The 14,160-nt window shown below is 43.9% G+C and overlaps 1 protein-coding gene across 3 annotated transcripts in view; it reads right to left on the bottom strand.

Annotated features, from left to right (window-relative positions):
* Nucleotides 1–1,163: 1,163 nt before the first annotated feature.
* EDA2R (ectodysplasin A2 receptor) overlaps nucleotides 1,164–14,160 on the bottom strand; it is a 36,042-nt gene continuing 23,045 nt past the window's right edge. For all 3 annotated transcript variants that reach the window (XM_011371485.2, XM_023537443.1, XM_023537444.1), the window contains 5 exons: nucleotides 13,413–13,591; nucleotides 12,775–12,860; nucleotides 10,975–11,136; nucleotides 7,797–8,183; nucleotides 1,164–6,181 (listed from right to left, as the gene is read on the bottom strand). In XM_011371485.2, the coding sequence (XP_011369787.1) occupies nucleotides 7,798–8,183; nucleotides 10,975–11,136; nucleotides 12,775–12,860; nucleotides 13,413–13,591 (813 nt within the window). In that variant the 3' untranslated portion in view covers nucleotides 1,164–6,181; nucleotide 7,797. The remainder of the gene's footprint in view (nucleotides 6,182–7,796; nucleotides 8,184–10,974; nucleotides 11,137–12,774; nucleotides 12,861–13,412; nucleotides 13,592–14,160) is intronic.

Here is a 14,160-nt window from a genome sequence, read left to right as displayed (position 1 = left end):
TAACTTTACTGAGTGCTGGAGCCATCATCGTAACTCAATTTTAGAACATTTTCATTCCCAAATAAGATCCCTCATGCCTATTTACATTCTATCGCCTTTCTCACCTCCAGCCCTAGGCAACTACTAATCTACCTTCTGTCTCTATTAGCTTGCTTTTATAGATATTTTATATAAATGGAATCATATGTGGTCTTGTGTGTCTGAATTTTTCACTTCAAGTTCTTTGAGGTGCATGGTATCAGTTTGGTTTGTTTTATCACTGAATAGTATTCCATTATATGTATATATGGCAATTTGTTTATGTATTCATCAATTGATAGATGTGTGTTTTTTTCCACTTTTTGGATATTAAAATAATGTCTCTATGGATATTTGTGTAAAAGTTCTGTGTGAATGTGTGTTTTCCTTTGTCTTGGGGTATATATACCTCAGAGTGGAATTACTGGATCATATGGTAATTCTAACTCCCACTATTAGAGGAACTGCCAGACTGTTTTTAGAACGGGGTACACCATTTTATAATCCCACCAGCAATGTATGAGGCTTCTCACTTCTACACACCATTGCTAATGTGTTGTCAGGACCACAGAATATTAAAGATGGCAGAAAACTTGATTTCTCTAGCTTTTAAATAAGACTATAGTAAAGAACAGCATTGAAGTTAAACAGTATGTCTTTAGGTGGTTTCTTGAATCAAATGAGATTGTAAACACAAACACAGACTCTGAAATGGCAAGGCGGAACTTTTAAGAGGTAATAATCCAGATGGTCAAGATGGAATATGCTTATATTTTTAAAAATATTATGATCAATATGAAAACATACATATGCACAAATTCCTAGAGATTTTATAGAACTCAGAAGACATGTGCACAGTCTTCTTAGGGCCATGGAACCCTGTTTAAGAGGTATTAGTTTAGAGCAGAAAAAACTTTAGTAGATCTGTAGTCCAGATGAGAAGATAACTGTCATAAACAATTTAAAACTGTGGAAGGAAAGCTTGGACTATAGCCCAGATCTCTTGGGTGACATGTCGGTGGATCACAGTACTTGGGCTGCATCCACTGATAAGAAACAGATCTTCTTCTTGTTCTCACTGAGCAAAGACATACCAGCCAAATGAGGCACCTTGGTTCTTTGAAAGTAAAGGAATAAACACAATGTTTGAATGTATTTATGTTTATTGGCTAATATGAAATATTTCCAGAGCATGAAAAACAAAACACAACTCTATCAGTAGCCACACATGCATATGGCTCAAGATCTAACAAAATCTCTATATTATCCAGTTTATGATGGCAAGGTAATTTAAATGTACCTACATTCAATGTAAAATGCCGAAGACTTTGGTAGTGAGGCAGGCAGTGACTTGGGAGCCTGAGAGATTACTTTCCCAGTACAGTTGGGCAGTGTGTTGGGGAGAGGCTGCTGCAGTATAGACACTCTTAGCTAGCCTGAGTTTGAGAAATTGGGAGGAGAAAGTTACTCTCAGACTTATCCCTGTCAAAATCCAAATCAAGGTGTACAGAGAGGAAAACAGTGAACCAAAAAACCAGACTCATCAGCAGCCAGCACTTCCATACCCTTACAAATAAAAACAACTTTCTTTTACTAGTTCAAATATAGACAACTCAACTATTATCTGGGCTTGGAGGTATGTTGAAAACATTTCTATTAAGTCTCTTGTGCTTTTGCTGATCAATAACCCCCAAGTAGAAAAGACACATGACAGCAAGGTACTGAAACAAAGATGCCTGCACTTTAAAAGCAATGAAAAGAAAATCTTTAAAAGCACTCTTCAGGAGCAAACGAACACTTGAGAGTGACATTTGGCCAAACAGCAATTTGAAGAAAGAAATGCATAATTTACCTCACCTCTCCCCAAGGCACCTTAAAAAGCAAAGTCTAACTTCATTTCCATATTCCAATTGCCGAAAGCAATTTTTAAACTTCAGAAAGTAAGTTAGAACCAAGGTGATTCTGGGCGTGTCTTGGGATGGCCACACCAGCTAAGGGCCTTGCTCTGGCTGGCACAGCTGCAAACTGAGGTAGACCCAGCACCCAAGGCTGGTGTCTTCGCTGGTACAGGAAAGGTCCATGGTAAGAAGCTATTCAGGGCTGGGCATGCCAACAGGACATTTGTTGTCTTGGGTGGAGATCATACTGAACCTTGTAGTGACAGTGTTTATAGACACATTGTTGGGGAAGTTCACTACATGGCTGCTGGATTTCCTATAACAGTGCCACCAGTGCCTCCAGGGTAACTGTACCATCTTAAAGCAGTCGTTAAGGGAAAGCCTTGACCAGTGCAGAAAGCCCTGGACTGGGAATCAGGAGACCTGGGCTGGGCTGACCTCTGGCCCAACATAGCTACATATGTAATATGAGCTGGTTTCCTCTTCTTTAAAAGGCATACGACACCCCTGAATTCAGGGGCTTGTGAAAACGAAACAAGACCATGGGCGCAAAGGAGCTTTGTAAATGATAAAGTCTAGAGCAGGCACAGTGAAGAAGGGTGACTGCATTATTTTATCATCATAGTACTGTTACTATTACTGTGCTACAATCACAATCTTTTCCATAGAACAGTGGTCTCAGACTTGGGCTTGAACCACTGCCAGGCACATGGAGACCTCTGAAGATCTAAGGCCTGCTCAAGCTGAATCATTTTCTGTTTGGGTGCTAGTTCTTACCCTACCAGAAGGTGTAGATATGACTAATTAAAGCTACTGAGACAAGAATATAGTGTCCCAGAAAGAAAAGAACAGAGAACCTAAAGGCCAAGGTCTAAACCCTTGGCTCATACACATTTGCTTAATATCTGTATGAAGCCAGGCTGCTGGACACAGGCTTGTAATTCGATTGCTTCTAACTCCTAGTCCAGTACGATGGGACCTTTCTACTTTTTTTCAGGGTGTCCCAGGAGACCTTAATCGGCATTTATAGAGAGACTATCTCCAAAGATGTACGTAACGTGATCAAGGTCTTGCCACTGAGAGCACTTCTCTGCCAGGACTAGAGCCTCATGATGAAGCACACGGGTTGCCTAATGTACTTAATTAACCAACAGGTACTTGTGTGGAAGCAAGTAGCAGTACAGGTTTCCAAAAGACAACCAGATAATAAAGAATCCAGCCTCCAAGGAACTTCTTCCTTCCTGGTTGTGCGATGTATAGGTAGGAGCTAAAGCAAAAACACTGAAGAAAGAATCAAATGGTAAGGGGTGGTGGGAGAGCTGGGATCCAATTAACATGTCAATAGATACAGGAAGTGGGGCTCCTTTCTTCTCCTGATCCAGCTGTCCCTAAAGGAATTAGGAGGTGTCTTTGGGAGCTATTGGGAGGTAGTTTGGGGAAATTGAGAAGGTTACCTTGGCTCAGAAATGTTCTGTAAGTTTCCAAGAAGGCAAACCCCAGCCTTGTCCCCTGCTGGAGATGGAGGGTTTTAGCACCTCAAATAAAGAGTGAGGCCCAGGAGTTCCCCAAGGACATTGCTTGCCCTGCCCTATGCTGCAATGCAGGGCCATCGCTCTTCAAACTATGTAAGACCTTCCAGCTGACTCAGGGAGTTCAGTGAGTCTAGAGGGACCTGGAAGAAGGCAGAGGAAACTTTATAGGCCATGGAAGGTAAGAGCTACAGGGAGAGAAAAGCAAAATAAAAATAAAAACAAGAAATAAACAAAAACTCTTTCCATCTCTGATGCAGATGACATTGTGTGCTATTTTTCAATGGAAGACTTCCTCAGTAGCACTTAACAGACTGTGGAGCCAGTGGCTTTTCTTGGTAGCGGGGAAACACTGTCTTAATCAACCTCTTACATCACTTTCCTATTCTGTCCTATGCTCCTTATGATCTTTTAAGGGTTATTGAGGCAGTAGAGAGAAATAACCAGTGTCATACAACACCCACACCTATCCCTCTGCCATAGCCAAGAGCAGTTTCTGCTCTACTTGCCCTTTACTGGCCTCTATACCAAGCCATGAGATGCACACTTGGGTCTGGGGGTGGATGTATGGGGCGGGCTGCCTTTCCCAAATATGAATTGCTTTGGGTAAGTAAGTTAATACTCCTTTGCTAGGCTTCGGTTTCCTCATCTTTAAAATAGGCAAACATGTATAAATAAACTTTTTTAGATTGTAAAGCACCAAAGTGTTATAATTGACAGATTTGCTCAAATATCTATAATCTACCTGGAGGAAGCTTTTAAAGATGGGATAATTGCCCCCTTCCCACCTCTAAATTAAAATCTCAAGTCTTCTCCCAACTAAGATCAGGTACTCTTAAAATGAACTGAAGAAATAGGGGGAGGGCAAATAGTATAGATGGTCCTACTGGCTTCAGCCTTTATCCCTTCTCTTCACACCCCAGGGGCAAAAGGAGATAAGACAGACAGGTAGAAAGAGTCTTGTCTGACCTTCCAGCCTTATTTTTGACCTCTTGAGGGTCAATGCTGAATGAAGCCTCTGAGATTTCCACTGGGGTCAGACTGAGCAGAGAATGCACATCCGGGCTGCCTGTGGAGTTGGGTGGGGAACCTGATGAGAAGGGAGGAGAACAGGCCCGGTGGGAAAAGATATTACCTCATTTACACCCTAGCGTAAGGGTTTTATTTGTCTCCACCATTTTTCCTCCCAAAGAGAGTTGTTTTCTGAAACAGATATACCAGAAAACCAAAAGATTCCTATCCAAAACAATGTCTTTCAGAAAATGAAGATTTCAGTATATCAGAGAGCCCATTAGCCTTGCTATTTAACTCTACATAACTAAGTTAGTTAAGGCTACTTTCTATCTTTGAATCTCAGTTTCCTCATCTGTAAACAGAGGATTGTAATCATTGACTTGCCCACCTTAGAGTCTATGTAGAGATCCAATGAGATGATAGGTGTGAACAAACATTATAAACTATAAAGTGCAGCGCCTATATGTGTAGTCAATTCCTGTCTTCCTATCCTAGGATAACAATGCCCTATCTCCAATCTTGGTATTTACAAATTAAGTCACATCGAACATTCTGGACTCTATAGGCTGCTCCTAAAGGAGACAGTTGTTCCACTTAGCTGAGCATTTTATCCTTCTAAATCTGACCCATTGTGAGGGAGTGGGCATCAGACCAAGTGGCCCATTAAGGACATAAAGTAGACTTAAAAATAATCCATGATACCCACATCTGAGTCCTGAGGTTCTCTGTGCCATCAGTCATGGAGAAAGAAATTCCATTTCATTCCGAGATGCATGTAAAACTCGTGGTGAGAGATTAGAAATTGATTGGTTTTTCTGTAAACCAAGAAAGCACCAAGGGTCCCTGAGCTGCCCTTAGGGTCAGGCCTCACGCAGGACCTTAGATCGTCAGTGTTTCCCCCGCAGATTTCAGGAACTTCAGTGTAACCCCAAAGACCAAAGCTCTGAGCCCCGAGTTTGTCCTTGGGGATCTAGAAACTCAACCTCAGGCCTTATAAGACCAGGCAACAGGAAGGGACAAAAGAGGCAATAGGAGAAGAGAAATAAAAATGAAAGAAACTTCAGAAGTACCATTTTAAAGATCAAAAAGACACTGAGTTGAGGTCCCAGTAAAGAAGGGTAGAGACGTATATGTGGGGAGGAAGACTCTGGCAAATGAGTTAGCACCAGAGCTGTCACAGTCACAGAAGTCTAGGAGATGAATAGGGAATCAATGTGTTCAGGCTCCTGAGATGTGTGTGTGTGTATGTGTGTCTGTGTGTGTGTCTGTGTTAGGGAGGGGGACAGCACAGAGGATCTAAAGGGGGAGGGGTGTGATTTTCTCCCTAAAGTGCTTAGACGTATCAGTAGAGTACTGAGGGGCCATTCCTTCAGGTCCACCTGATCAAAGATGGAGGCAGTAAAACTCTACCCCATTCATTGTCATTCACTCTCCTCTCCTTTACAGTCAAGCTGAGTTAAGAACATGTCTGGTAGTCTCACGGCTGGGGTATCCAGCTCTCCAGGCTAGCTGGAATAGAGAAGCAAGAAATGATGCAGACCAGTCTTGGGAAAACGGTGAATAATTGATTCTCTGGTGGGATGGGATGGGATGTGCCCCATCCATAGAGTACTGGCTGTTGTGGACATCACATCCCAGGCCCCTGCTGCTGTTGTGATATAGGAACAAGGCAGGAGAGTCCAGGGAGAAGAACTGGGCAAGGTTGCCAGGAGCCTAAGAGACCTAGGGAGGGAGCAGAGCAAGTTAGAAACCTGTGGGGCAATCTCAATAGCCCCTTCTTCTCCCCATCCCTCAAAAAAAAAACTGGTTTTGGCCAATGGTTTAGGATGCAATACCAGAAATACATCATCTAGCTGGGGAGATGATAGTTCTACCCTATTCTGTGCTGGTGAGAACATTCGTCATGAAACTGGGTTCAGTTCTAAGCTGCACATACTTTAGAGGAACCAAAAGTGGTACTTTCCAGAGAGGAGATGCTATCTTCAGACTTCTTCGGGGCTATCACAAGGAAGAAGAAGAAGCAGATGTGGTCTGTGCGGCCCAAGGAACAGAGCCAGGACCCACTGGTGGGTACTACAGAAAGACAGAAAGGTTTTCTTTACAATGAGTTCAAATCCACCAGTCATAGTTGCAATATATATTGGGCAGTAGTGAGCTCACAGACACTGCAAGTATGTGAGCAAGGATGACACAAAAACTTGTGAGAATATTAGAAAACGGACTCAAGTATGGAGTGAAGGACTTGGAGGGTAGGTTGGACTAGATGACCTTGAAGGTATCTAGGATGACTGTTTGATAGTAGCCTTGGCTTTCATCTGCATATTGCTCATATTTTCTCAGGTAGGATGTTGGGCAGAGTGTGTCATGGGGGACCTGGACAATACCTTAGCTGGAGAAATAGGCAAATGGCGGTGAAAGGCAGTTGGTTAGTTGAAAAGTAGAAATCTACCCAGCCTCCTGCCTCATACTGCCTCCCATGAGTTATGCCTTTGAGAAAGCAACGCTGGCTATGGAACGGTCATATTGATAGAATTAACAAGCTCTGAATTGGAGCCTCCAAATCTGGGCTCCAGCTCAGTTCTGCCACTGATTTGCTCTGTGACTGTGACTTTGAGCAAATTACTTTCTCTCTGTCTCAGTTCCCACCTCTCTGAAATGAGACTAACAAACCTGGACCTGCTTACCAGGGAAGGGATGTTATGAATATCATCAAATGAGTGTAGTGGATAAGAAGGGATGAGTAAATTGTGACTGAGGGTGGTGGAAGGAAAGAAAAGCTAACATGGGTTAAATATCTCTAATGCATCAGATATTGGAAAAGGGACTTGCACATGCATTTCTCATTCAACCCTCACAAGAACTTAGGCAGTGAGCAGTGCTTTTTACATCTTGCAGATTAATGGCTTGAGGTTTAGAGGGGTAAAGAAATTTACACAAGGTTCACATCACTGTTAATGAATGGAGTTACATTTGAAATACATGGCTCCCAGATGCCAAGGCCTACATATTTTTCTACTGTGCCCTGGTGCTTGTACACATAAGGGGAGATAACTGAATAACTAGTAGATAGTGGGGTGCTGAGAGAGCTTGTAAAAGGCCAAGATAGAGAGATTGGTGTCTCGTCAACCCAGCTAGCTCCTTGACAGTTGTAGGGCCAGCAATGTGATATATAACTGGCTCGAAAGATTAGCATCTCCACTGCTGCTCTTCCATCCACCAGTGTTCCTAGCTCACTCTTCCTCCACCACTAGCCCTAGTGAACCGCAGTCCTCCAGAGGAAGATTCCTTGGGGGCAGCCCCCAATTTCTGGTCTTTCTTCCCCACTTTTCCAGCTCACCTCAGTAAAGTGAAGGGCTGGGGACTTCAAAGGGCACATTGAGTTCCAGCCTGTCTCCAGAGCTTTCAGCTGTGTTTCTCCCCAAGGTCTCAGCTCCAGCATTAGAGGCAGAGCTAGAAAACTTTTGCAGGTCCAGCTCTGTGCATTCGATGGGAGTGTGGACCCAGTGAGATGGACTCTCTGAGGCGCAGGAGGACATGCAAAAAGACTCCTGAGTGGGGAAGCCACGGGTCGAGCTGCGGTCGTCATCCAGGGTGGGATTAAGTAGCTGGGTCTCAAAGATGCTTTCACCCAGTGGGGACTCGGGACTGGCCTCCTGGCCAGGCGGCATGGGGAAGAGAGAGTCCTCCTCCGCTGCCTCGTCGGTTTCAAACTGCAGCGAACCTCCTGCAACTCGAAGCAGAAAGCCATTGGGTCACCCGAAGGCAGGGGTTCCTCTCAGCAGGGCACCTAGTCCTCAGTGCAAGGTAAGGAAGGGTCTGGGAGCTAGCGCTCCCCTTCCTCTCCATGAGGACTGGAGCACCTAGCACCAGACTGAGATGACACAGTTAAGAAACACACTTACGTTGGGGTATCTTATTGAAGCTACCTGGCGGTGAAGCAGGGAAAAGAATCAGTTTCTCCAGAGAAAGAAATTTCCTGTCATGGGATGCAGGATCTCGACACCCAACTCCCATGATCTTCAGCTTCTGGCATTATGCCTTTACATGTGTTATGTTATATGGCAAAAGATACTTTGCAGACGGATTAAGATTATGGACTTTAAAATAGGGAAATGACCTATGGTGGGCCCAATGTGGTCATGTGTGTCCTTAAAAGTGGAAGAGGAAGGCAGAAGAATCAGAGAGAGTATCAGAGAGATGTGTCATCAAAAGGATTCAACCCACCATTGTTAGTTTTGAAATGCAATGAGGTCATGAGCTGAAGAATATAGGTGGTCTCCAGAAACTGGGAATGGCCCTCAGGTGACAGTCAGCAAGGAAATGGAACATCAGCCTTACAGAGGCAGGGAACCGAATCCTTCCATCCTCCTGAATAATCAAGGGAACGGATCCTCCCTCAGAGCTTCCATAAAGAAATACAGCCCCCCCGACACCTTGATTTCACCCCTGTGAGACTCTAAGCAGAGATGTAGCTGAACCTACAAAGCTTCTGCTCTACGGAAATGGTGAGATGATAAATGGATTTTATTTTAAGCCATCACATCTGTGGGAATTTGTTATGACAGTGGTAGAATAGCAGTACGTTCTTCATGCCTAAGTCTGGCTTGACATCAAGTTACATACTGGGAGCCTGTGGGATACGTGTTTGTTTGACCTCTACATTATGCTTGTGTGTGTGTGTGTGTGTGTGTGTGTGTGTTTAAATTACAACTCATTTCCAGGATTTAAAACTGTTTTGTAAGAAAATCCAAATTTTTGGCTTCTCTTGAAAATCCAGAAGATCGTGAAACATTGACTATGTCAACACGGTAACAAATAGCTGGAGCTGAATGGTACATTCCCCTTCGGAGAGCAGGAGAACTCTTCACTCTGCCACAGTCCCTACTCCTCTCCTGAGCCTTCTATAGGCTCCAATCCACACACTAATCTCACCTACACAAGCCCAGCATGCACATCAGCCAGTGACTCCTGATAAACACCTTCCCCGAACGAGAAAATGTCTAACCCTCGTTCCGCTGTGGAGACCCTGAGGGAGCTGCCTACGCTCATATCCCCAGGAAAGGGCACTACGTAATTACGCTGAGGACAGAGAAAAAGCATGGAAGGGCTACCTATTTTTCCTCCTCTGAGTCAAGAAAAAGGAGAGAGACAGGTGGCTCCCAGATGGTGTCTTGTCTTTCTGTGCCCTGGGCCCCAAATGCTACATTGCCCATGTTTCATGCCCAATGACTAGGCAACAGCTCTTATTTGAGAAACAGGCCTCCAAAGTCAGACATAGGATGGTCTCTCCTGGACAACAAGGTTCCGAAGAATAGAGGATAGAAAAAGAGAGTTTGATAAGGGTCGAGAAAGAACAACAGTTTCCTCTTGTGTCCCCGAAGCCTATGAAATGCTGGATTCATCTCAAGTTAGGCCAGGGATACAGCAAAACATATCCATTAGGCTTTCTGGAGATTGGCTGTCAGGCCCTAGAGACAAACCAACCAAGGCGGGTCTACGTCAGAGGCATCTTCTCACACAAATCGAGACAGGTTAAAGCTGTGTTGCCTTGGGCCCAGCACCCAGTGGGCTGAGGGGGGTCCTGCACACCCCTGCATTTAGTAAACCTTATCTTCCCCATTCCTTACTACATCCACATCATTGTCTAGCCTGTGTGCCTGTTGTGGTGTCTCTGCCTAGCTTTCAGTTCCTTCGGTGACATTAAAGCTGGACTGAACCTCGGGTACTCTTGGCTGGAGTTCTAACACCTTGCCTGGCCCTGCCTGGCCATCATCCCACCTCCCACATCTTTGTCCTCCATGTCCTGGATATTCTGGCCCACAGTTTTGGCTGATGGCTGGAGCTGTGCTGAAAACACATCACAATGTGACTCTTGGCTTAAATATGGCCTTCTGGAATTTCCCATGGCCAGCTCCTATGGGCTGGGACAGACCTCTTTGAAAATCATTATTGTCATGGCAAAAAAGTCCAGGTTTACCAACTCCTCTGTGGACACTGGGCTCTTGGTTACCCATATTTGGGTTATTACTGTACTAATAACAGTTACCCAAGACCTCACCTGCTTTTATTACAGTCATCTCTCAAATCCATCCAGCCTTCCTTCATTCCTGACATGTTCCAAAATCTATACCTACTAGTATAAATGAAAAATTGGAAAAGAACTTAGAAGCCCACTACTCTAACTCCATCTATCATTTTTAAGATTCTGGAGAAAGAGTTCCAAAGAAGCCAGCTGACTTAGATGTAGTTATAGAACTTAGCTCTGCAGATTCCTTTCCCAAGGGTTTTCCCATGATGTTGTGTTCCTTGAGGAACCCTTGTACCTTAGTGAACCAGGTCCCATGAACTGGCAGCGCTGGCCTCAGCTGCCTCTGAGGTCCTGTGCTTTCTATTGCCACTTGCAGAGACTGCACCCCTACAGTTTTCCAGCACCGCATGGAAGGCCTATTAACACTCACCCCCCAGACAACACCTCTCTTCTGCTAATTAGGGCCTTGTTCCCACTTCACCCTTACCGTGCTGGCAATGTCTGAAGAATTGCTTGCGGTAGAGGAAGAAGAGCCCCAGGAAGGCCAGGGTAAACACCATGAGCAGACTGCTCACCAGTATGACAAATGTAGCCTCCTGAGGCAGCACCGTGAGTACATCTGCCTTTACTAAGCTCAGTCGGAAGGCACCTGTGAGACAAGAAAGCGGAGGCGGTCAGTCAGTGCACTAGTCCACAGTAAGCCCACCATGGGACCAGACTTCCTCAGAATGTCACTCTCTCGTAGGCCCCTCCCCAATTAGGGCTGCCATGCTGGTTTTAATTCCTTGCCGAGCAGGCAAAGATATAAAGAACAAAGTGGAAAAACTGGTATATACTGCTGGTGTGGTGCCAATTAGTATAATTATTTGAAAACGCACAAATCCTATGGTCTTTCATGTCACATCTAGCTATGTAACCTAGGGAAATGGAAACAAACTAAAATATGCATGGTTAAGGCACAGGATAACAAATCACGATATAATCCTATGTTGTAATATCATTATATAGCACTTAAAATAAAAGACTTATATGGATCCATACAAATAATCTAGAGGGGAAAAGCAAACTGGTGAAAGAGAATATATAGCTTGGTGTCATTTATATAAATCATTATAAAATATAAAATAATGACATATACTGTGTATGAATATATACATATATCACAGAAGAACACAGGCATTAAAACACGGCTGGGGAGTGTGGCAGTCATACTGCTCATCAATTATTCACATGCTTCCCTGCATTTCCCATGCAACCTTGTAGTACGGCCATCACAGTACTCCTTGCCAAAGGACTATAAGGGGAATTAATGGGTGCCACTTGCAGACTGATACAGTTAAAAGCCAGTATGCCATCTCCATCTCTTTCCCTGTCTCATGAACCTAGAAGCCATATGTCAACATGGTATAGCACAAGATGAAGGAAGGCCTTTGCATAGTGCAAAACAAGCTTTTATTCTATCAAGTCACTGAGATTTGGGGTTTGTGACTGTAGCATGGTCTACCAACAAGATACAGACAATTTCATGATAGTGGCTGCCTCCAAGGACGTAGGAAGAGAATGGAACTCAGAGAAGATGAAAAATGAATTCCATTAAACCTGTGGAATCTTTGTTCTTTTAAAAAATCTGAAGCAAATATGCAAAATACTAAGATTTATTAGTTATGGATGATGTGTGACTGAGCATGTTATTCTTATATTTTCTGCATTTTAAATGTCTCTACCTATTAAAATATTTTATATTTTATGATTTAAAGAAGATATTAATAATTTAAAAAGAATACATGAGTAGATATATAGACGGTAGATAAAATGATAGATAGATGGACAGATAAATGGATATTGCTATAGACATAGACTAGATCCTAGTGCTCATCCAGACTTTTACTAGTCCTAAGCACGAGGGACTCATAGAAACTTCACATCATTGTCATCATCATCATCATCATCATCATCATCTGCAAGTGTACACATGTTATAATTTATAAGGTGCTTTCTTAATCTAATATTTCATTATACCTAGATAGCCAATCCTATAAGGTACTAAGAACAATGATTGTCATGACTTATATTTTTTTCAGATGAGGGAAATGAGGTTCAATAAATTTCAATGATTTGCAGAGGGTTATACAGATAATATGTTGTAAAACCAGGATTCAAATCTAACTTGTCCCCTTATCAGTCTATAGGAAAGAGTACGAGGGGGCAGGGGATGTGTTCACTACTCAGTCTTGCTGCAGTCCAATGGGTTGGGGAGGAAAAAGGAAGAAGAGAACTGGATACACACATTGGGCCTCAGAGGTGGGGGTCTGCCTCGTGCACGGGATGCACTCTTCGTCCTGCAGGCCTCCAATGCGTGTCTTTTGGTAGAACCTGTAGTCAGAGCAACAAGGAATGGCATGGTGATGGAACAATCAGTGCCCCTGGATTGGTCCTTCTTGAGACCACAGGCAGCTTCCCGAAGTCTTGCCCTCCTGGAAGCCAGCACCCACCACCACCCCTTGTGAGTTCTCTGCCACTGTGTCTGACTCTGGCTCAGAGTCTCAAATAATCCACTTCTTGCCCCTTTACTCCACCCTATAGTCAAAAGGAGAACTAGTCTCATAAGAGAGGGGAGCACTACTTTGACCTCAACTGCTCCCTAATCTCTTGTAGGTCTACAATGAGATTTACCTTGAATCTTGGGCCTGAGCTAAGCATTCTGGCACGAAGATACAGCTGTTGATACTCATCTGTGGCTGACTATGTGCTAGGCACTTTAGAGGGGAAGTTTGGGAAGACACTGCTTCTCCTTGGGAGGAGTTTTGACTCATTGTGATATAGACACTTAGAATACTTCAGCTAGGCTCTGAGAGATTAGGTTGAGAAAGACCTCCAAGGGCTAGAGAAGGCCCAGAAGAGCCTGGCTTCATATGGCGGGCTCACCTGGGCAGACAGTCCCCACACACAGCATTAGAGGTAGCTGTGCAGTTGGCTTTCTGGATACGGTTGATGACGGCACAGGTGATGCAAATCTGACATCTATGATGGCCCCAGCTGCTTTTGTATCTGCGGGGAGGGCAGGCTGTGCAATGTGCATCTCCACCCTCTCCATAACCACAATCCTGCAGAGAAATGGGAGTCATGAACATTGCTCCACAGGAGCTGGAAGAGAGGATCAGCCACAGGACGAGTAGAGATCGCATAGGGTAATGTTTCACAAACTGCAAGCTGTAACCCATACCAAGTCATGAAATCAATTTTCTAGCTTGCAACCAGCATTGAAACTTGAAATAGGACAAAACAAAATGAAGATGTAAGAGAGCAGAGTGCAGAGAGTGTACAAAAGCTAGGTATTTACATAGGTCAACAAGGGCTAGATTATGCTGTGGCAAAAAGCAAACTCCAAATCTCAGTGTCGTAAAATAATAAAAGTTTATCTCTCGCACCGTTTGCCTCCCAGAGATTTCCTGGGGCTCTGCATTATATTATCCTCACTGGGTTACCCAGGGTGTCGGAGGCTTCATGTTTGTGCTACCATGCTTTGAGCATCAGGGAAAAGAGAATATTGTGAATTGTGTACTGGCTCTGCCCATTTCACTTTGCTCACATATCCTGACTACACACGTCACTTGATCATTAGTGACTACAAAAGTCCAACAAAGTGCAATTCTACAACATGCCAGAAGGTGGG

The sequence above is a fragment of the Pteropus vampyrus genome, unplaced genomic scaffold (assembly GCF_000151845.1).
Source record: "Pteropus vampyrus isolate Shadow unplaced genomic scaffold, Pvam_2.0 Scaffold191, whole genome shotgun sequence".
NCBI classification, from domain to species: Eukaryota; Metazoa; Chordata; class Mammalia; order Chiroptera; family Pteropodidae; genus Pteropus; species Pteropus vampyrus.
The sequence above is the reverse complement of the archived record's forward strand: the minus strand, read 5'-3'. Positions and strand labels throughout refer to the sequence as shown.